At 53.5% G+C, this 22275-nt stretch overlaps 2 protein-coding genes across 7 annotated transcripts in view; one reads left to right on the top strand and one right to left on the bottom strand.

Annotated features, from left to right (window-relative positions):
- PLEKHG3 (pleckstrin homology and RhoGEF domain containing G3) overlaps positions 1 to 2737 on the bottom strand; it is a 10564-nt gene extending 7827 nt beyond the window's left edge. For all 4 annotated transcript variants that reach the window (XM_040609592.1, XM_040609593.1, XM_040609589.1 and 1 more), the window contains exon 1: positions 2662 to 2737. The gene's annotated coding sequence lies outside the window, so the exon portion shown is untranslated. The remainder of the gene's footprint in view (positions 1 to 2661) is intronic.
- Positions 2738 to 4254: 1517 nt separating this feature from the next.
- NUP160 (nucleoporin 160) overlaps positions 4255 to 22275 on the top strand; it is a 28712-nt gene continuing 10691 nt past the window's right edge. For all 3 annotated transcript variants that reach the window (XM_040609573.1, XM_040609574.1, XM_040609575.1), the window contains exons 1-20: positions 4255 to 4477; positions 4681 to 4891; positions 7424 to 7646; positions 7892 to 7970; positions 8808 to 8922; positions 9683 to 9841; positions 10823 to 10900; positions 11115 to 11212; positions 12040 to 12124; positions 12593 to 12661; positions 13412 to 13495; positions 14341 to 14511; positions 14623 to 14722; positions 16300 to 16465; positions 17098 to 17213; positions 17318 to 17478; positions 18792 to 18925; positions 19256 to 19326; positions 20854 to 21013; positions 21683 to 21752. In XM_040609573.1, coding sequence (XP_040465507.1) covers positions 4275 to 4477; positions 4681 to 4891; positions 7424 to 7646; positions 7892 to 7970; positions 8808 to 8922; positions 9683 to 9841; positions 10823 to 10900; positions 11115 to 11212; positions 12040 to 12124; positions 12593 to 12661; positions 13412 to 13495; positions 14341 to 14511; positions 14623 to 14722; positions 16300 to 16465; positions 17098 to 17213; positions 17318 to 17478; positions 18792 to 18925; positions 19256 to 19326; positions 20854 to 21013; positions 21683 to 21752 — 2553 coding nt within the window. In that variant the 5' untranslated portion in view covers positions 4255 to 4274. The remainder of the gene's footprint in view (positions 4478 to 4680; positions 4892 to 7423; positions 7647 to 7891; positions 7971 to 8807; positions 8923 to 9682; positions 9842 to 10822; positions 10901 to 11114; positions 11213 to 12039; positions 12125 to 12592; positions 12662 to 13411; positions 13496 to 14340; positions 14512 to 14622; positions 14723 to 16299; positions 16466 to 17097; positions 17214 to 17317; positions 17479 to 18791; positions 18926 to 19255; positions 19327 to 20853; positions 21014 to 21682; positions 21753 to 22275) is intronic.

Raw genomic sequence — 22275 nt, forward strand, 5'->3', positions numbered from 1 at the left:
GCAGGTGGGTGGCCCCAGGGACAGTGACCTTCAGCCCGGCCACGTGCCGGCGGCGGGGCTGCCCGAGCCCCCCGGCACCACCGGGGGGGTGCCAGTATTGAACCGGTCAGGCCGGTTCCCGCCGGCTCCTCCCTGCACCCGCCATGCCGCATGGCTGCGATCCCGCCGCCGCCCTCCCCACAGCTTTCCCATGCAAGCCAGGAGCCCCCCAAATACCCACCATGGTGCCGCCCCCAGCCCCACATCCCCAGACTGTGCCGCAGCCCAGGCATCCCTGTTGCTGGCACAGCTGGCTCTGCCATGGGGCACCCCCTCGGCATCCCGGCTCTGAGTGATTTGGGGAGCAGCCCCCCCAGACCCCGAATCCTTCAGCCTTGCCCTGGCCCCATGGTCATGTTGGCCAGGGGAGACCCAGCCCCATGGACACCCTGGCACTGGGTGGGGGGCACCAAGCCCCATGGACAGCCCATCCTGCCGGGGCCACCGAGGCCAGCAGACCCCCAGCATCTACACCCGGCAGGGTACGATCCCCGCCCCCACCCATGTCCTTTCCGGGGGACAAGAGGGGACACCCGGGGGGCACCGTGGGGGGCACACAGGGCACAGCTACCCCACGCCTGCTACGGGGGGATGGTGGCCCAGTGCCCGCGCTGGCTCCCCCACGTGATGCCCGGCCAGGGATTTGCGGCCACCTCGGCTCGTCCCCGCAGGCCGCCCCCGGCCACCCTAATCCGCTCAGCGCGCCGGGATTACTGTGCCGGCCCCACGTCACAGGGACCGTGGCCACTCGCCTGGGCCACCGCTGGCCCACCCGGCTGGGAGCTTTATCCTCTTACCCCCCAGCACCGCCGCGGTGGGCACGCTGCTAGCCAGAGCCCCCCCCGGCTCCCACTTGCCGCCTTCTCCGGGGGGGGGGAGGGGGATTAGCCTTGACCTTCACCCCTGCCGGGACAGGATGCTGCCCCCAACCCCGGGGGCTGCCAGAACCCCGGGGCACCCCCAGCCCTGCTGCTGGGGACAGGAGGGACCCCCGGGGTGCCGAGCTGTATGTGGCCCATGGGTGCTGCTGGCAGCACAGGCGAGGAAGGACACCAGGATGCTGCCGGCTGGCCCCGGCATGGGGGGACCCCAAAACTCCCCAGCAGGGGAAACTGCAGCAGGGGCCGGTGCTGTGCCGAGCCGCCGGTGCCGGTGCTCGCGGGGTGAGGTTTCCTCCCCGCCGCGGGATTGCCGGCCCTGTTGCACATTCCTGCGCGGGAGCCGGGGCGTGAGGCTTAGCCCACGGTGCTTTCCCAGGGCCCTGGCACGGCACGGCACAGCACGGCACGGCACGCCGGGAGACGAGGGTGGGCAGGCCGGGGGTGCAGGGTCGGGCAGCCGGCCGAGCAGGGCTGGAGGAGGCCAGCCTGGCGGAGCCATATAAGGGAAGGCGGTTCACCATTTCCAGGCATTTTCCAGGATCGCAGCGGCCTTGGGAGCGGGGAAGGTCGCTGCCGGCTCCAGCCCAGCTGCCATGGCTCGGCGCGGCCGTCGCTCCTGGCCCCGGCTGGCACCGCCGGTGCCCGGCAGGCACAGCCTGGGTGCTGGCACTCCTGCCCGCAGCATCGCGGTGCCGCAGGCGGTGCGGCACGACAGGGGTCCCCATGCCACAGCAGTGAGACCCCCACACACCACGGCAGCTGTGACGCCATGCCCGGGTGGGACTGGAGCCCGAGCCCGCGGTGCAGAGTGCCCAGAACACGGTGGCATCAACCCCACAGGGCTGCCAAAGCCTCTTAGTGTCCCGCGCCCATGGCGTCCCGTGTGGCCAGCAGCCACCTAATCCCACCGGAGGGGTGCAAGGCACCCCGCTCCACATGCGACTCGGGGTCCCGGTGTGGTACCCCCGTCCCAGCTGCCGGTGCACGCACAGGGGTCACCATCGTGCCCTGCACCCCTCAGCTGGGCCTGGGGTCCTCCCCAGCCCCATGGCTGCCTGTACCGGGTGTCTCCCAGGACCCCCGGTCCCCTGCCCTCCCTGGGCACCCACAGCCCTGCCCCATGGCTCACCAGGGCCCTCCACCCCTATGGCCCCTCCAGCACCCACAGCTCCTGCCCCACTGGGACCCACGGCTGTGGGCACCCCAGCACCCAGAGCTCCCACCCCGTGGGCACCCAGAGCTCCCGCCCCACCGAGACACATGGTGCTAGCCCCACCGGCACCCACACTGCTGGGCACCCTGGGACCCACGGCTCCCTGTCCCACTGGCACCCACAGCACTGGGCACTCCAGGCCCCGTGGCTCCCTGTCCCAGAGACCCACGGCTCCTGCTCCACTGAGACCCACAGCTCCTGCCCCACTGGGATGCAGTGATTCCTGCCCCACCGGGATCCACAGCTTCTGCCCCACCAGGATCCACGGCTACTGCCCCACCGGGATCCATGGCTCCTGCTCCACCGGGACCCGCGGCACCTCCATGATCCACAGCGCCTGCTCCGCCGGGACCCCCGGCTCCCACCCCACCAGGACCCCCGGTGCCGGGCACCCCCGGGGACCGACACCTCCCACTCCACCGGGACCCCCGGTGCCGGGCACCCGCGGCTCCCGCTCCACCGGGACCCCCGGGGCTCGGCAGCCCCCGCCCCCCCGGCCGCCCCCCCGCTGCCCCGGGCCGCACTCACCGCGCGCCGCCGCCCCGGCCCGGCCGTGCCCGCAGGAAGCGGCGGGAGCGCCCCGGGGGCGGGGACTGCGCCCGCCCCGCCCGGCCCGGCGGCGGCTCCGGCCCCGGCATCACCCCCGCCCCGCCCGCCGCCCGCCCGGCGGACAGTCCCGGTCTGGTTCCTGTACGGTCCCGTACTGTCCAGGCACGGTCCCAGTACAGGCCCGGTACAGCCTCAGTACAGTCCCGGTACAGTCCAGGCATGATCCCAGCACAGTCCCAGTATGGTTCCCATACAGTCCCGGTACTGTCCTGGTATTATCCCAGCACAGTCCAGGCATCATCCCAGTAGAGTCCTGGTATGGTCCCAGCACAGCACCAGTATGGTTCCCATACAGTCCCGGTACTGTCCTGGTATTATCCCAGCACAGTCCAGGCATCATCCCAGTAGAGTCCTGGTATGGTCCCAGCACAGCACCAGTATGGTTCCCATACAGTCCCGGTACTGTCCTGGTATTATCCCAGCACCGTCCAGGCATCATCCCAGTAGAGTCCTGGTATGGTCCCAGCACAGTCCCAGCCGGATCCTGGCAATGTCCCTGCACGCACCGAGGCGCAGTGTGGGGGGACCCCACGCCCACTGGGCCACCCCATGGGACCCCAGTCCAGGGGGACACGGTCACCAAGGGGCAGAGCCCGCAGGTGCTGCCAGCCATGGGGCAGATGTGGGGCACCACCAGCGGGACCCCCTTGGGGCCAGGGCAGCGCAGGTGCCAGGGGCAGGGGGATGCACCTGGGACCCCCATCCCTGCCCTTCCCAGTGTGGCCCAGCTCAGCACGGCACAGCACCGCTGTGCCACCGGCACCAGCTCCCGGGGGTGCTGCAGCACCCAGGGTGCTCCAACCCCCGCGATGGAGCAGGGGGTAGGCAGAGCCCCCGGCCCAGGCGCAGCACCCCAGCGCCCCATGGCACCCACCGCCAGCATGGGGCTGTCCTGCCGTGGCCTCGTGCTGCCGGAGCAGGGCTCCCGCTCAAAGGCAGGATTGTTTGGGGCCAGCACGGCGTGCCCGGCCGGGCCCCCGGCACCACATGGCATCGGGGGGCACCGTGCGCACCGTGCCGGCATGGCCGGGCTGGGGGGGCAGAGGGGTCCCCGCCGCCCTCGCTGGGACACCAGCACGTGCTCTGCCAGCAGCCTGGCCCCGCGTGCCTGACACGCCGCGCCGGCGGCAGCTGGGGGGGGGGGGGGGGGGGGGGGGGGGGCTGCTCCGGCCTCCCGAACCCAGCCAGATCCGGTGCCCTGGAGATGCTCCTCTCCCCCCCCCCTCCCCAGGCCCACCCCCTATATCCCCTCCCCATACCCCATCCCCGGGACACCCCATATCCCCTCCACACACCCCATCCTTGGACCACCTCCCTTTCCCCGAGCCCCCCAGATCTTTCTTCCACAAACCTCCTCTGCAAACCCTCTCCCCAAAGCCCCGTTCCCCAGACCCCCTGTCCCCAGACCCCCCGTGCTGCCCCCCGCCCGCCCACCAGGGGGCGCAGCAGCACGCCCCGCCCCTCCCCGGCACCCCCCGCGCCTCCCTTCCCGTGATGCCCCGTGCGGCCGAGGCGGGAAGGCAGGCGGCAAGATGGCGGCGGGCTTGACGGAGCGGAGCTGCTTGGAGCTGAGCGCGGCGGCTCGGGGCCCACCGCGGCGGCCTCAGGAGGTGGCTTTTAGTCCCCCGGGGACGCTTCCGCTCCCAGCTGGTCGCTATGGGGACAGCGCGGGTGGTTTCTGCTACCAGGAGAGCGCGCAGCTCGCCGCCGCCACCAGGAACCGCTTCGTGCGGTGGTGAGTACGGGCCCGGGGGCAGGCCCAGCCCCAGGCCCGGCCCCAGGCCTGCCCCGGCCCCCGCCCCTTCCGCGGCTGGGCCTGGCCCCGGGCCCGGCTGGGGCCCCTCTCTTTGTGCCGGCTTCACTCCCCTCCTGCTGGGGCCCACCTCTCCCCCCACCCGTGCCCGCCGTCCTCACGCCTTCCCCGGTCTCTTCCCTCAGGACCACATCGGGAGACACGGTGGAGCTGGTGGAGGAATCTCTGGACGTTAACTTGCTACACAATGCAGTACGCCTCCGCATCCAGGGCTGCCCGTTTCTGCCGGGTGGTGTGCACCTCTGCGAGGTGCAGAGCCACTTGGTCATCCTGCTGATCACCGGGCAGACGGTGCATCGCCTGCTCCTGCCGCATCCTGCCCGCATGTACCGCAGCGTGAGTACTGGCGTGGCTTGCCTCCTGCCTCTGTCAGCCACCTGCCTCGGTCCTGCCCCTCAGGAGCCCTCAGCAGAGCCAAGTGCATTTCGAAATAGCAAAAGCCTTGGCGTGCTTCTCAGCACAAAGTACTGCTTCTCACCCATACCACTTTTGGCTGTGACAATTATTTTGGTCATGACATAGTTAATTTTGGCGATGATGGAGTTAATTTTCACTGTAGTAGCTTGTGTGATGCCAGGTTTTAAATTTGTGACCAAAAGAGTGTTGATAATGTGCTAGTAATTTAGCTTTTGCTGAAAGCAGCCTTCAAGGCCTTCTGTTTCTCACTCTGCCCCCCATGTGAATAGATTTGGGTGTGTGCAGTGGTTTGGGAGGGGGCACAACTGGGCAGATGACTTGAACTAACCAAAGGGATGTTGCTTGCTGAATAATATCATTTTCAGCAATAAAAGGGAAAAGAGGGTTTCAGGGGAGTTAGCCACCTTTTGCTGGGGAGCGGGCTGGGTGTTGGTCTATCTAGCCTTTGTGTCCCTGGTTTTGTTTTCTTCTGTCTTCTCCTTGTCCTTCACTTATTAAGTGATTATTTTGGGTTTTTTACTTTGACCTTCAAGTTTTCTCACTTTTATTCTTCCATTGCTCTTCCCCCATCCCACTTGTGGGGGGAGTGAGCATGTGGCTGTGTGCTGCTTTGCTGCCCAGCAGGATTAAACCCCAAACCTGTCTTCTTGCAGGGCTTCACATAAACCCTGTCACCACAGTTGTGCCCATCACGTGTGGGCTGGCTGTAGAAATGCTGGAGCTGAGCTGCTGATAGGTATGAAGCTCGGTGTTTCCTGAGCCCTTTCCAATTGGGCTGGATTTTTTTCCCTGCTGAGCAGACTGTACTGGTTTTGACCGGAATGGAGTTGGTTTTCTTTGCAGCAGCTCACATGGCACTGTGTGGTGGATTTGTCACCGCAGCAGAGCTGGGGACACACCACTGCTTGAGCTGTCACCAAGCAGTGCGTGCATGGCATTGTCAGCTCATCTGATTCTCATGCTGCCCCCCAAAATGAGCTGGCTGGGGGTGGGCAGGAGGCTGGGAAGGGGCACAGCCCACCCTGGCCAAGGGGATGGTCCCTGTGCCATACATGATAGTGTTCAGCGACACGGAGGGGAGGGAATTGGGGCAGGCGACTGTTGCTTGGTGCCCAGCTGGGCATCACACTGCTTGGAGGAGGTGGTGAGGGACTGCCTTGGCATTGCTGGGTCTGGGTTTATTTTCTTCTCCTTCCTCTTTCCTTCACTTATATGACCATCTTTGTCTTGACCCCTGAGTTTTTGCTGCACTTATTCTCCTGTGCTCTGCTGAGGCCTGCAGCTGATGACAGTTACCTGCCAGCTGGATCAGTCCATCACGACTGATCTGATTCATAGCTCTGTGGTGGGGATTTGTACCCTGGACTGGAACCCTCCTGTGTGTCCAGAGGCACAAAGCTGGAGCATATCAGGCTCTCTTGAGCTGTGTGGAAACTCTCTGCTTTAGTTACTCTCCAAACTTTTCTAGTTAAATTTCTTTGTAGATGTTATAAACTGCTGAACTCCCAAGGCCTCTGATTCTTGGCCAGATAGAGCAGGTGTGTTCATCCGCATGGGGTAGTGGAAGTGAAAACTGCTGGGGAAAAGAGTCAAATAAGAAAAGCAAGCTGGAAATCTCTGGCTTTGTTTGGGACTGAATGTACTCAGACCACATGCTGGGGAGGCAGAGGCTGTAGGCATCAGATTCGCAGCGTTTGCCCCAGAGCTGAGTGTTTCAGATTGGTGATTAGGGCTCTAATTTTGTTGAAACTTGGTGACATAACCTGAAATGAGGCTCAGAGGTTGGAGGTGACTCTGCTGGAGGTCCTGGGGGCCCAGCCTTGTGACAATGGGGACAAATTACACTTTGAAGGTAGCAACTGAGTGCTTCAGAGGAAAGCCTGGCTGTGTTTGTAACTTGCCCTCTGTACATAGCAAGGTATAGGATATTTTATCTCATGTGGAAGATGGATCTTATGCAAAATTTACATCACATTTACCTGTTTGCTGTGACTTTTTCTCTCGTGTCTGCTTCTGGTATGTCTTGTCAGGTGCCTTCCCTCGCTTGGAGAGCTTATCTCTTGCTTTTAGAGTTCCAGACAGCTTTGCCAAGGGATGATGCTGTGCTACTGCAGAGCTGTTTTTCACGGAACTCATTACCAGCATTTTGCTCTGAGCTGTCTCAAAGCAGCTGATGGACTGCAGAGCTCCTTTGGGAGCGTTATAGTGTATGAGGGAGAGAGCGAGCAAGTATTCTGCTAGAAAATGGCAGGTTTTGAAATCCCTTGCATATCTGCTTGTAAAGGGTTAACAGTAAAGGAAACAGGAGTGGTAGTGATGAAAGTCCTTAACAGAAAAAAATCCTTGTTATCAAGTAGCAGTGTGGCCATTGCCATTCCACAGGTGTCTGGTTGTTTTCTCTGTGCCTTGTGTATGTGTGCTCAGGATTTGTACTCTGCCGTTTCCCTCCAGGACCTGATAACAGAGAGCCAAATGCAGTCCGTGTTTACAGATATCAGCAAAATCAACTTCAGAGATCCTTCCAATTACTATGTGATTCCCAGCGTGCCAGGCCTGGCATCTAATTCTGTCGCCTCAGCGGCGTGGCTTAGCAGTGAGGGGGAGGCTCTCTTCGCTCTGCCCTCTGCTTCAGGAGGGATCTTCGTCCTTAAGCTGCCTCCTCACGATGCACCTGGTAAGGAGCGGGAACAGGCTGCCTCCTCGCATCCGCCTCTGTGAAACACTGCTCAGTGTAGCATCCCCTCTCCCAGCTTTGAACTTCTGTTGATTGTGATTTTTTACGTGTCTTAACATATTTCTCCACATACATACAAGCAAAAGCTTTCCTACATCATGCCTATGAAGCCCCTTGCTGGTGGCAGTGAATATTTTGTTAACGGGTACTCAACGTGTTTCTTAATACCACTTTTATTTTGAAAGGAACAGTTTCGGTTGTGGAATTAAAACAGAGCTCGGTGGTGCAGCGTTTCCTTACTGGTTGGATGCCAACTGCCATCAGGTTAGTGTCTGGTGATGAATAAGTGGAAATAATTTTGTCTTTTTCGATTCCCTCACCTAGAGTTTCTAGCTGAACTCAAAGGCAGGCAAGTCAGCATCTATAAATACTCTGCCAAAAAAAGTTAACTGGGTCACAGGAGCTATCGCAGTACGGAAGTTGGGACTTGAATGCTGGATTACTTCATCTTAATGGGGTCCTGCTGATTCTGTATGTCTGTGTCTCTGAACATGTTATATCTAGTAATTGGCCTCCAAGGATTTGCCCAGGATATGGCTTGCAGCCAGCGCAGATTAAGGATTACAACAGTTGTATGTTCTTGCCCTTGTTCTGAAATGTCAGGCTGGTTCCTGACCGGCAGAGGTTACGTGTGGGTGACACGGATGCTCTGTGTGCAAGCTGGGCTCAGTGTTGGATTGTAATTGTTATGATGTCTCCGACAGCACAAACAAATTCTAGGGACTGTGACTCGGAAATGGGAGCGGGTCTCCTGGTGCCATGAATGACTTTTGACCGTCAGTGGTGCAGTGCTTGGGGCTGGTCGGATCCTTACCTCCCTCCATGTCCTTCGCCCGCATTCTGCAAGTGCTAGGCTGGGGAAGCCAGGGTTGTGTTTTGGCTCTGCCAAAGCAGGTGAAAAACTGGCTGTTACCGGTGTGGTGGGCTCCTCTGCACCTCGGATGCTGACCAACACAGTCCTGAAACGCTGCACTCTCCTCCTGGTCTCACACCACTGATTTATTTGGTTTTAGACACAGTGTGATAGAAACCCTGTGCCATGGATTTATGTGCTAGCCTTGATTTTCTTTTAAGCTGTTGAAATAAGCTCTGTATTTTCAGAGGTGACTGTGGCCCATCGGACCTGCCTATCAGCCTCTCTGTTCACTGCCTAGATCACGATGCCTTTCTCTTTGCGCTCTGCCAGGACCATAAACTTCGGATGTGGTCCTATAAGGTGAGTGAAGCCTGGGTTCAGGGGGGCAGTGTCTTCCGTTACTGCTCAGGCGATAGTCTGAGGCTTAAGGGACAAAGGCTGAGCGGTTGGCAGAGATTTGATCTGCCATCAAATTGTCACTACAACCTCTGCACGCTGGGATTCAGGGCAGTTTGTGAGAACTGTTGTGGCGTGTGTTTGTAGCTGTGTTTGGAGAGCGAGTGGGTTTTCCTCTGCAGCAAAGCCTTGTCCATAGGGTAAGAGGCAGTATTAGGTTATTTACAAACACTGGAGCGTTCAGGAGGGCAGACAGGAGTGCTTCAAGGGTCGAGGAGGCACACCAAATGGATATTCTACTGCTTTAGCAGTAATAAGAGCTTCTTTGTGACATGGCTTCTTGTCAACAAGAAGTTAATAAAAGCCTCTGCTTGCTGCATGCCACTTGCTCCAAATATCAGTGCCAAAGCTAATCGACCAGGGCAACTGCTTTCACGGCTCATCTGCACTGGAATGCGTGCGTGTGTTATGGCAGGGAGGGGAAGCTTTATCCGCCGTGCCTGGACTCTGAAAGCCCATGTGCTTGGTGGGAGAGGGCACAGGTGAGATGAGAAGAGCTAAACAGTGGTTTAGGTGCGCACACATATGGATGCTTTATGTGCATCCTTTAGAAGAAGATCTGGGTAACCTTTGGCCAGGAAGGGAAGGATGAGGGAGAAGTGTGCTTTTTTTCAGTCCTGCATCTTTCCTGTGCTGTTTTTCTGAAATCTTTTATTTTGTGTAGGACCAAATGTGCCTGATGGTTGCAGATCTGCTGGAGTTTGTGCCGGTCAGCAGGGACCTGCGGCTTGCAGCTGGGACTGGGCACCGACTGCGACTGGCCTTCTCCCAGTCCCTGGGGCTTTACCTCGGTGTGTACATGCACGCACCCAAGCGAGGGCAGGTATGGAGGGACAGGGCTTCCTCGCTGTGAATGCATCTTTCTTGGGCTGCATGGAAAATACGTTGTTCCTCCTGGCATCTGGGTCTGTAAGGCAAGAAATAGGGAAAAGCTTCATGGCTGGTCCTCTGGGGAGAGCAGTACTTTCTGAATAAACATCTTTGCTCTCAAAACACTGCAGGATACATGTGCCCTCACCCTGGGAGTGGAATTCTCTGTGTGACTAAGCTGATCTGTGAGCACTTGTTCACCTCTTGTTCCAGTAGGATCCCGAAAGCACATATGTGCCGTGGGAAAAGGAAAGGTCTGAAAGGAGCTAAAAGCCTGGAAATACTGATAGTACGTGTGTGTCAGGCTCCTGGGAGCGTGCGCATGCGTCGCTGCCTTGCCAGACGTTGACTTCTTTAGAACTTCTGCTTTTTGCAGTGAATAATAAATTTAGCAGGACAGGAATGACGGCACAGAGTAGTGTCATCTGTTGGACAGCTTACTCTTTGCATTCTCCAGGGCATTCGCGTACAGAGTAGAAGTGTGTATTGTGACTTCTGCTGTCCCACTAGCACTCTGCTTGCTCTGGTAAGAACATGCAGAGCTTGGTTAGCAGCAAGTGGCTTGGGGATTTTGGACTTTTCCACCTTAGTGTCCTTACTTGCCAGCACTGTGTTGTCACTAGCAGTGCCCAGCAGTTACTGCCCACGTTACTGGTTTTCTGGTTTAGTCTTTCAAAAGACAGCTAGAAATCCTTCAGGTTCAGGCAGAGATGAGTGTCCTTGCTGAGAAGACTGAAGGCAGCAACACCAGTACGTGGTGCAGAAGGTCAGCTTGGCAGGGTCTGTGGCTCAGCTTGGCCCTCCTGCCCTTGGCCCTTTGGGGTCTATTGACTGTAGCATCAGGCGAGGAGAGGGACTGGAGATGAGCTTCCTCATGATGTGCTGGTTAGTGGCTTACATTGTTTAGCAAATTACTTACGAGGTGTGTTTGTAGTTCTGTGTCTTCCAGCTGGTGAGCACGGAGAGTAACCGCTACAGCCTTGACCACATATCCTCCCTGTTCTCCTCGCAGGTGAGTGCTGGGGCCTGGCTCCCCAGAGGGCACTGAGACGATAAGGAAGGGGTTGCTTACTGAGAGATCAGAGGCCTGGACTGCCTCTGTGAATAAAGAACTGTTCCCAATGTTTGGTTAAATGATACGAGGGAATATTTTATTGCTGTTAAGTACACGTGTCTCTATTGTACGTGAATTTATGATAAGAAAGTAAATTTGCACTCTCTCCTAGGAGACTCTCGTTGACTTTGCCTTAACCTCGTCTGAGATCTGGGCGCTGTGGCACAACGAAGAGAACCAAACTGTTGTGAAATACATCAACTTTGAGCAGTGAGTTTCTGTGCTGAATTGGTAGCGTTGATAGCCTCGTGAGGGTATCTGCGGGAGCAGCTCTGCGTGCTGCTCATTAAAAACACTGATAGAGCTCTTCAACATTTCTCCTGTCCTGCTTTGCTGATTGAAGTGTGTGGAGGCGCAGCGGTACCTAGTTCTTCCTATTGTTTCTGTGTTGCGTGCACCACTGTGTCTCAGTGCGTATTACATGGAATTTTATTTTTCTTGGTTCTGTTTTATGATAAAGCTACAGCTCAGCTGCAGGAATGTGAAAAATTTAAAAAGCCAGGCAGCAGGCTTGCTGGAAGTGGAGTCTGCTGTGAGTGTGTCAGAGGGAGGGCTGTACTTCACCGACAGCTCCTTCAAAACATAACCAGCTGGTCTCTTCCAAGAAAGATCATGTTTTGAGGAGACCAGTGATGTGAAAGAATCATCCCTGTCTTTATAAGGATCCTGAGGAATAAGATACAGGAAGCTAAGAGGGCAGACTTGGTGTATAACCAGACCAGGGAGTTAAATAATGGGTGAAAAAGTGCTGTGAGTGTGTGCAAGTTTAGGCAGAAGAATCTAATGGTCAGTCTGAGAGAGAGTCACCTGGTGAGCACATCCAACCTGTTCTGCTAGTTTAGAGCTAAGGATGCCACCGTTAAGCTCTCCTGGCTAAATCTGTTGGTTGTTACTAATCAAAGCTCCTGTTACCAGATCCAAAGGGTTCTGTAAAATCTGTGATTGCTGGTGGAAGTGACAGGTTTAGTTCAGGTGGCTGCTTCTGGGCATTGGAGCACTGCAATGCAGAACTGAGTCCGGCTCTGTTTTTCTTCCAGAAATGTCGCGGGACAGTGGAACCAGGTCTTTGTGCAGCCGCTGCCTGAAGAAGAAGTGACAGTTCGACACGATCAGGACCCCAGGGTGAGCCAACTATGAGATAGCAACAAGAAGTAATGAAGCTGCTCTGTCCAGGAGAACATGAAGACAGTTCAAATGTACAAATGTATTGATTCAGTCTTAAAATGACTCCAAATTAAAGGGGACAGGCCTTAGCCTCTATTACCACAGCATTAAAGCACTAAGCATGGTGATGAAACCAAAAGTTGAGGGATGAGAAGAATGTGGAGTCACTCGAGGGAGCCTTGAGACAAGACGTGTATATAAACAAGATCTGGAGCATGCGAGAAGCAGTGTTTGGTCACTTCAGGAACTGTGAAGAGGCTGGTAGGGGGATGGTTCGAGCAGGATATGGGAATGAACTCAAGTTGGAAAGAAGTACAGATCCAGGGGATGAGTTTGAGAACAGGAGTAAGGATCAGAAGCAGTATCTTAAATGCTCTGCTCCTGACGCATATGTTTTCTTAGATTGTGATCTTTTTCTCTTTGCAGGAAACCTACCTGGAGTATCTCTTCATGCCTGGCAGGTTCACAAATGCAGCTATCCAGAAGGCTTTGCAGGTCAGTGAGAGGGCATTCTGTGCACGTGCTGCTCGGCTTCATCCTTCCTGGCTGTTCAGCTGTGAGGCAGCAGGACTCCTTGGGGCTCTTGGCAGGCATCAGTTTGCATTTGGCAGTTTGTAGACCTGTCAGCAGTCACCGAAGCAAGTTAGCGGCTGTTGTGCCATACTTCATCCAGTGTGTGTGCTGATGCTGGGAGGCAGAATGTGGTTTCCAGTTTTGGGGCTTTCTCCCCCTTAGATAGCAGAGAGGTTGCTGAACTTGCTTTGCAGTGCCTGCTGCTTTAGCCAGGGGAACAGAGACTCTCTCAGCCCACTGTAGTGGTCTTTTTCAGAATATATCTGCTCGGTTCTGGCTCCTCTAGGGCTGTTAAGGGCAACATGCAGTGCCTTTTCAGGAAAAATGGAAAAGCCAAACTTCTGCTCCTGCGACTGATTCTTTGTGCTGTGACCTTGTTAGAGGCCTATAGCAAGGTACAAGAGAGCGCTGCTGTCAAGGTGTGCGTCACTTCTTTCCTTACATTCTGGTGCACTGCCTACCCGGAAGCTTCCTCCATTTCCACAGGAAGAGTGAAGCTGGCTGTACATCTGTGTACCCCACATTCAGCAGCCAGCCATGGTTTTTGATGCTTTCATTTTGCAAAGCACTGGCTGACGCTCTTGTGTTTGCTTTACATCACTCAGTACTGCTTGAACCCTGGGGAGACAGCTCTCTTGCTTTAAAGTAAAAGTTCACTCTGTTGCTTTTCAGATCTTTTCTCAAGGAACTGAGAGACACATGGATCTGACGTGGGACGAGTTAAAAAAAGAGGTTACTTTAGCTGTGGAAAGTGAGGTGAGATTTTCTTTTTTTTTTTCTTCATGATGTTTTGTGCTTACATCTGTTGTATGCAGTATTGTGATGGTTCAGTGAAGTTAAATAAGGTGCAGAGTGATTCCAGGCCTTGTTTTGTCCTTTCTCTCTCCAAAGGAGTTGCGTACATTTTTTAAAAAGTATGAATCACTATCCTTCCTGTCTGACTTCTCCATTCCCTCTTCTTTTTTAGAGTCCTTTCTCAGTGTTCTGCTGTCTCTGCTCCCTGAGTGCACTTCACTGGTAACGCATCATATGGTGCCCATTCCCAGCTCCCTGCAAATGGGTGCTATCACTCGTAATTTTGGACACCAAAGATAATCTGCTTAGGGGACCCATCTGAAAGATCAACTGGCTGTCCTTTTGGGTCTAAATTTCCCCCATTTTATCCTGCTGCTCCAGATTTTACTTTGATATGCTTGACTCTGTAAGCCAGCAGTCCTACCACCTGCTCTTCATCTTGAGGCTGCTTAGAGTATTACTAGAGAGTTTACAAAAAAGGCTATACGTCCTCTATAGCAGTTGTCATGCACAATATTTTTAAAGAGGCCTGCAGTGCTGCCCTTTTTCTTGATATCATTGGTGCTTCTTTGTCTAAGGTTGTATCGATACGGTTCTTGTGAGCTTTGTTCCCCTTGCTGTTTGCTGTGTGATTCAGTGCTGTAGGAAAGGTGGTGGGGAAGAGAACTGTAGCTGGTGTTTATAAACCTTAACCATATAAAGGTGTGACACTGGTCATGAGAAACAAGACAGCAGTCTGAATGCTACAGTTTTTCTCTCTGGTTCACTGCCTGTATTCACCTGAAGTCTTGTTTTGGTCCTGTTAGTTCCAGAGCAGTGTGACAGAATATGAGTGCTCACCGGAGGAGTTCTGGCAGCTGCAGGTGGAGTTCTGGTCCAAGTTCTATGCCTGCTGCCTTCAGTACCAAGAAGCGCTCTCACGGCCCCTGGCCCTGCACTTGAATCCCTACACCAGCATGGTGTGCCTGCTGAAGAAGGTGAGACTGAGCGGCGGTGGCTTTTTGGCCTCTGTGGCCAACTGAAGCAGTGATCTGACAGAGGTGTGGACCTGGGGACCTCAAAGAAGGGCTTTCTCCTCACCTTTCTAGGGCTCCCTGTCTTTCCTCATGCCCTGCTCCTTGGTGGACCACCTCTATCTCCTCTCTAACGAGCACCTCCTGACTGAGGACGATGCTGCAATCTTTGATGGTAAGTGAGATGTGGAGCTTTTTCATTGTTGGAGGTTTAACACTACATGTCAGGGAAACCCTAGACAGAGGGAGGGATGCAGGAGTTCCCAGAGGTCTCTTGAAGAGCTCCTGACTCTTCCATAGTTATGTACATGGAGCTAGGTTTTTTATTTTGGCACTTGTAGGGAGTTTTATTTTGTGAAACCTGCGATCGTGCTCACAACAGGAGTTAGAAAGTGGTGTCTAGGCTGCAGTTCTGCCATGATCCCTTTCAGATAACTTAAAAAGGAAGCATCTCAGATTTGGGGCTGCGTGTTGCTCCATGGTAAGGACCTGCATTGGTGGATCCTTTGCCCTTGTAGCTTTATAAACACTCTGTGTAGGCTGCGGTTAGCTGGTGCCCTCTTCATGCCAGCTCTGTGTGGGGCAGATCTGGGTTGGAGCCCGGTAGTGTGCTGGTGGGGAGAGTGGGGTGCAGTGTTTCTGACCATGTGGGTGACCCCACCAATATGAACCCTGCTCACCATTATCTCGGCTGGGTGCTTGCTCAGCTTTTCCATGCCCACTGAGAGCTGTAAGACCTACTCTGACACGGTCCAAGTGGTTCTGTTTGAGAAATTCCCCAATCTCTGTGTCTTGCTGATGGAGTAAACTCCTTTCGAAGATTACAGATGAGAAGGAAACTTGTGGCTGGGCTCAGCTGCCCAGTTCTGCAAACTTAGTTTTTAGTGCAATGTTTTTGTATAAATGTTTTCATGTAAGCACTGGAGAGGGACCGTGCTGTTCCTTGTCTCAGCGGAGTAAATGCCAGAGTGTGCAAAACCTGTCGTTACTATTGTCGCCACAGTGCCCTCTATGCTTTACTGGCTGTGGAATGACGTTTCACAAGAAAAAGGCAACGGAAAATGTTACCTAAGCTCTACTTTCATGCTCGAGTGATCTTTATATTTTTTATAAAGAAGACTTGTCATCCATTTGGTTGAGCTATTTCTGGATCTGAGGGAAGGAAAGCTGGAGGGCTGGGTTTGGGCAGCTAGCAGTTCCTGCCCTGTCTGTTTCAGACTTCTCAAAAAATCTAACTTAATTTTCAAAACGCATACATGAAGGATTGCATTGCAAAGCAGTGATTTGAACCCTCAGTACTGAATTTTCAGATCACTCCTAAGACTGTGAAAATCCTCTCGCAGCTGTGAGAGGTGGTGCTGCAAACAGATAGCTGCTGAAAGGAGAGTGCTTTCTGCTTGGCAGACCTAAGTTGTCTGAGCCGTTTGCTCTGGGTTTTTTTTTTCTCTTATGGCACACTAATTATTTCCTTTCAACCTGTGGCTGGAGAAAATCCCTTGGAGGAAATTTCATTGTTTTCTTGTTGCATCAGTAGTTTTTACTTTCCAAATATAAAGCCCAAATCTTTCTTTGTTAACCTCTAAGTTTTAATTTGGCCTCATAGCAGGGAAGGGGCAGTTTGGCATGCAGGATTGAGACCAATGTGCTGCTAGTTGTTTGCTGGTAGGAGCTGAACTAACTGGTTTTTGAATGGCCCTCCCACCTTTGCTTTGAAATCTCTTGTAAATATACAGTTAGATTCTTTCATTACAGATTTGGAGATGTCTCGTGATGTTGTCTGTCTTGTCCAGTGCCTTCGACTGATCGGAGAATCAATTTCCATGGAAATGGCATTCATAATGGAAATGGCTTGCTCCCGCCTCCAGCCTCCAGAAAAGGCTGCAGAGCAGATCCTGGAGGACTTGATAGCTAATGACACGTAAGGAGATGTTTTTGCAGAAGCTCCCCTGCAGGGAGGCTGTGATGGCTGAGCAGGGATTGCCTGGAGCCATCCTTGATTGGCATCAAAGCACATTTGAGATGTCCGGGCTTCTCCCTGTGCTGCAGGAGACTTTTCCAGGTCTCCTTAGAGTTGGGGAGCGTGGGTATCAGTGACGTTAGCAGGGTCTTCCATCCAGAACCCCTTTGCTGTTGCTTGGGGTCCTCCAGAAAAGAAATGTTCATGATTCTCAGGTAAGATAGCAGAAGAGGAACAAGTTCCTGTTAGGTAATCATTGCAGTGTGGAAAGCAAGTGCCTGCAGACACTAGGTAGAGGTCAGAGCCTTGGTCAAACCATGTGGTTACTGTGCTAACCTCCTGAAATCATTAGTGGAATGCCAGCTATCTGACTGTTATTTCCTGGTAGCCTGGGGGGGCGGAATAAATAGACTGGTTCCTGCAGGTGCTGTAATAAAACTCCAAGCCAGAAGAGGATTCCCATCAAGAATGTCCAGGCTGATCAGATACACTGCCTTCCAGAGAGGATCAGTAAGGGAGGAAAGGGAGCACTCTTGAGTTTAAATCTCATGTTGCTGATGATTATCATTATTGTTATCTTTTTCACTTTGCAGGGAAAATGTGATGGAGGATATACACAGCAAGCTGCAGGAGGTCAGAAACCCCATCCATGCCATTGGAGTGCTCATCCGAGAAATGGACTATGAGACAGACGCTGACATGGAAAGAGGTGAGAGCTCTACAGCGGTGTGTTTGGGCTGGGAAAGCAGTGTCTCAGCAAGTGTTCTTGTCTGTCTAGTTCCTCCCCTTATCTCAGTGATTTTTATCTTTCAGCTCATCATCTAGCTATGCGCATGAACCTCACCCAGCTGTATGGTAGCGGTACGGCTGTCAGCGTGGTTTGCTGGGGGGTGTGTAAGATTGCTACCATCCGTTTCCTGATCTGTCGGGACCTGTTGATCCTCCAACAGCTGTTGCTCCGGCTTGGAGATCCTGTGAGTACAGCCCTTGAAGCTACTGCTACGCTCTTTGAACTTTTGGGTCTTGGGTTCTGGTGGTGCCAGGCTGTGAGCACTGTCTCTTCCCACAGAACACTGGAGGCTGTTTGAACTAGCCTGAGGCTTGGGCAAGGCCTGTTCTCTTTCTCCAGCTGCTTTTGTCATCCTAAGCAAAGCAGTGCTCACACCCTAACCTCTTTCCACGATGAGCATCCAGGAAGCAAAACTTTGCAGGAGGGCGGCATTGTTTCCAGCCTCCCGTCTGAAACAACACTGCCTGAACATGTAGTTTTCCCATCTGTTCCCCATCCCTCCCCTGGTGCTGCGCAGCCCAGCGTGCACAGGACTGCAGCCTTGTTTTCTGGCAATGCAGCACGCAGCACCTCTGTGTCAGGGCAGCAGTGTTTACCCAGAGGCCGTAGTTTCAGCCTCTTGGAGGCTGCTCCAGCCAGTGCAAACAGCCACCACGATGGCAGCTGTGTTTGTGGTCATGGTGGGGACTGGTCTGGGTCCGTTCTGTGGCCATGTGAGGGATGGTGCTGATGGTTTGGACGCAGGGGTGTGGAACCAGTCCCCAGACAAGAGGAGTGTTGTTTAAACCGATATTATTTGCTTGGAAATATTACTGCAGTAGTTTCTTGGTTGAAAAGAAATCCCCTTCTTCCCGGATAAGGTTGCCCTGGTAGCATTTAAAGCACATTGCAAGGTGCCCTTCTGGAGCCAGGCTCTCACAGACTCTCACAGGGCATGTGACCTGCTGCTTGTTTGATGATGAACTACTGCTTTGCCACCTTGACACAGTTGTGTCCTCCACAGGCATGGATTGCTTTTTCTTCCGTGTCACCTAGCCACGCTGTTCTTGGCTGGAGCCTACAGGGATGCAAGGCTGGGCCCTGGGATGGTCTCTGCAGCAAAGCCGTGATTTCACTCTTGGTGACACTGTTGCGGCAGTGCAAAGTACCTTTTTGCTGGTGTCCCTGGCATTAGCAGGTGTGGGTATTCACAGGCGACAGAAGAACTCTGTGTGCACATAGCTTTGCTTGTTAAACTTTCCCCATGGGGTCTGGGCCACCAGAATAGTTGAGTTGCCCCTTGGTCTGAGGTGACACTAATTTATGACCAGGTTATTCTGGTACATGCAAGAGTCATACTGGTCTCCTGGGTGGGCTGAGTGAACTGCCGGGCTATTGAGCACCTTGGTGTTTGCAGGAGGGACGAGCTGGGCTTGATATAAACCTCAGTGGTTGCCCTTGTACTGCCATGGCTCTGGGCTTGGTCTCTCAGTGTGCCAACCTCTGGTTTGCTTGCAGATGGTTCTGGGAGGGGGACAGCTGTTCCAGTCTCAGCAGGACCTGCTGCACCGCACCTCTCCCCTGCTGCTCTCCTACTACCTGATTAAGTGGGCGAGCCAGTGCCTGGCATCAGATGTCCCCGTTGACACACTGTAAGTCTCTATACTGATACTGTGCCCCTTCTGTCTTTGATTGTAGGCTCCTGCTAAATCCACCTGAAATGCCCTTCCTGATGTGAAAAGCTGGTGGCTGCTGTGGGAGTATCACTCTAGCAGTCAGGTTGTGCTGGGGATGGTTGTTTTTTTTTCTTCCACGTTTTGAGCTGACTCCTTGCCTTGTGCTAATTCTGCCGTGTGAGGTCTTGCTGTTCTGTGCACTGTTGCCTTTTTTGGCAGTAGGAGTCATTTGAGTTGAACAATGAGCGCAATTAAAGCAGGAGGCGTTTTGTTGCCTCTTCACTGATGGCTTTTTTTCTTCTCTAGGGAATCTAATCTGCAGCATCTATCTGTGTTGGAGTTAGCAGACACCACTGTTCTAACGCCCCATAAACTAGGTAAGATGTCCACAGTTCATCAGCTCTCGGTGTTTGTGTTATTTATACCTCTGGCACTCTGTCTTTGCCACCCGAGGGAAATGCTTCCTGCAGTGAGCTAATGGAATGCGTGGTTGAATGACCCCACTTTAGGTGGAGATGTTTGTCATGCCGTCCACCAAAAAACAACAAAGGATCTTGTAGCATTGGACTGGGACCAGAGATGTGGATCTTATCCTCAACTTGAGGAGGATGGGAAGGCCTTGCTCAGCCAAGCATTATTAATGCTGACCCTGGCAATGTCAGCCAAGCTCACCTCTCGCTCACCTACGTTACAGCGGCTGTAGTGGGTCAGACCAGCTCTGTCCTGCTCGCCAGCCTTTATCCCACAGTAAGCAGGAGCAGCAGCTCAGGGAAAGGAGAGAATGTAGCAATACTTCCCCAAAACATACTTGTGCTTCCAGCCCTTTGCAGTTGAGACTGAATGTTGTTCACAGCCGGCGCCTCAAGGGGAAAATTGCAGCTGATAATTCGTTTGCATTTTAAAAGTCTTGCTGCAAAGACATATGCTTTGGGTTACTGTCATGGAGGAGAAATCCCAGTGGGGGAGTACGTATATTTAGGATATAGAATATGTAATTAGGAGGATGTGTACCTTGAAGCAGTTAGGGAGGGAGGTGGTGAGCAGGATAGGGGAGAAAATGCAGAGGTAATAAGAGGCTGCTGTAAGTAGTCTGCACTTTGAGCCTAAGACACTTCGGAGGGAGCTGAGAAAATTGGTGACAAACAGGCAGCAGTGCCACGTGTGCAGGGCTGTGAGCTGGAGAAGAATTTCCTCCACTGGCTTACAGGCCTGGGGCATTTGTGCTCTTTGTAAGCACACTGCAGTCTTTGGAGTCCGAACTCTCCCTGAATGAGAGTCTTGGTTCAGGAGGCAATTGCCTCGATGTAAATGTCAGCACATGAAAGCAAAACTGAAAACATCCTTTGTCTGTGCCAGTGTCGTGGGTTATTTCTTGGCCGGCTCGTGAGGAAAGTCCTGTTTGGCTGCTGTGCTGCAGGAAAAATATGTGAAACGTAGGAAAGATTGAAAGGAGATGGCAGCTTGGGGAGAGGCGTTGAGAACAGTTAGCTAATGGGAGATTGGACTGCTGAGGGTGCTGGAACGAGGATGGAGGCATTTGAACAGATAGCCAAATCAGCACTCCCTCAGCCCTGCCCTGCACAACACTTGGTCGCGCTGGAAAGCTGCAGCTGTGTTGCGAATAGCACAACTGGAGAGCGAGCACAACCCTTTTTTGTCTGTTGTAATTGAGTTGTGGTTAATAAACATTGCAGTATGTGGCTCTTTGATCTCCTGCTACTCCCTCTGACTTAACCAGACGGCAAGAGAAATCCAAAACCAACAAGTCTGAGTATTGAACGTGCTTATTGTTTTGCTCTGTCTTAATCTGTGATGTTTGGGCTGATGAGCACAGCACGATGTAGAAAGCCTGGGATGTCTGCTGCGGGCCCTCTTCTCAGTGTTTCTTTAACTTACATTTTTAGTATCCAGCCCTCAAACAATTGTGGAGCTGTTCTTCCAGGAAGTGGCCAGAAAGCACATTATATCTCGACTCTTCTTACAATCGAACACCTCTTTAGCTGAAACAAGCCTGAACTGGCCCCATCTCATTACCGCAATAGTGACTGACTTTTTGCCGCTTCTGTATCCTTGACTGTAAACCGGCTGCGAGGTGCTCACTCTTGCCGGGCTGGAATCAGGAGGAGTTTCTGTACGGCATGGCAGTGCCAGAGCCCCTGCGCGAGTTGTGTGAGATCCTGATACGGAGCTTCCGTGCATCTGGAGGCTGGGAGGTGGGTCTGTGGGAGGAGTAGTGGAGGCAGTAGGGTGGTGGGCTGCAGAGTGCTTGGGGGCTGTAAGTTGGCCACCTCCGCCACCAAGCCTCATACAACTCCAAAATCAGTGCTTTCCACGCCCACATTTCAAAGGCAAGTCTCTGGAACAAGTGACTTGTTAGCATTAATGGGATTTGCAGGTATTTTAAGATTTCACAGAATCAGTCCTGTTCCGGTGCACAAGAAAGGATTTGAGTTTTTGACTTTAAGCCCTTGAGCTCTAGCAACTTGACTTGGCAAGGTGCGGTGCTGTGAGATTTGGAAGAGTAACAAGATTTGGGTAGTTGTGGATTAGATGTACTAATGGTTTTGTTCTAATATGGATAAATCTTATTACAGAATAATGACTTGTATAAAGAGCAGCTTAATCTTCTCTCCTTTCCCCCCACAAACTGAGTGCAAGAGGCATGCTGACTTTCAGACTAGTTCTGTGCGCTCCTGGGGCTGGATTGTCCCATGTTCCTTAACTGCCGCTCAGATGGCCCAGCAATCCCAGCTTCCTCTTCCCTGAGTGCCTGATGGGGAGCTGTCAGTACACCCAGCTGCAGGTGAGTGCTTTGTGCCGTCTCTCTCACAGGGGCTGAAGGGGGAAGAGCAGGAGCGGGTGCAATAGCAAACACTGTCTTTCCAGGCGTGGGTTTCTTTCAGAAGCAGCTCTGCGCTTTGGCCAGTGCAGAGGTGTGACGCAGTGTGAGCTCTCTGCACAGCTGCCTTATATCTGCTTAGAAAAAGCTCCCCAAAACATCATCTTTCTAGTTGCTGGAGTTTGTTTTGCTTTCTGCTAGTCATTGCTCTCTTGAGCTCAGACACGAGCTAATCTTCCCAAATACTCTGCTCTCACGTCTCCCTTTTGGAGATGATGGGCTGGAGGTTTGTCCTGCAGATGAAACATAGAGCAAGGAAGGATTCTGCTGGGTAATTGATAGAAATCTCTCGTGTAACTATCACAGTGTCGGTGCGGTGAACAAACTGTAAGGTAGCAAATATCTTCCATCTTCCTCATGCATCTGTCTTGTTCCCTGTGGTGTCTGCCTCTGCTAACAGAAGGGCTTTTTGCTAAATATCTCGTAC

The sequence above is a fragment of the Falco naumanni genome, chromosome 10, assembly GCF_017639655.2.
Source record: "Falco naumanni isolate bFalNau1 chromosome 10, bFalNau1.pat, whole genome shotgun sequence".
Taxonomy (NCBI): domain Eukaryota; kingdom Metazoa; phylum Chordata; class Aves; order Falconiformes; family Falconidae; genus Falco; species Falco naumanni.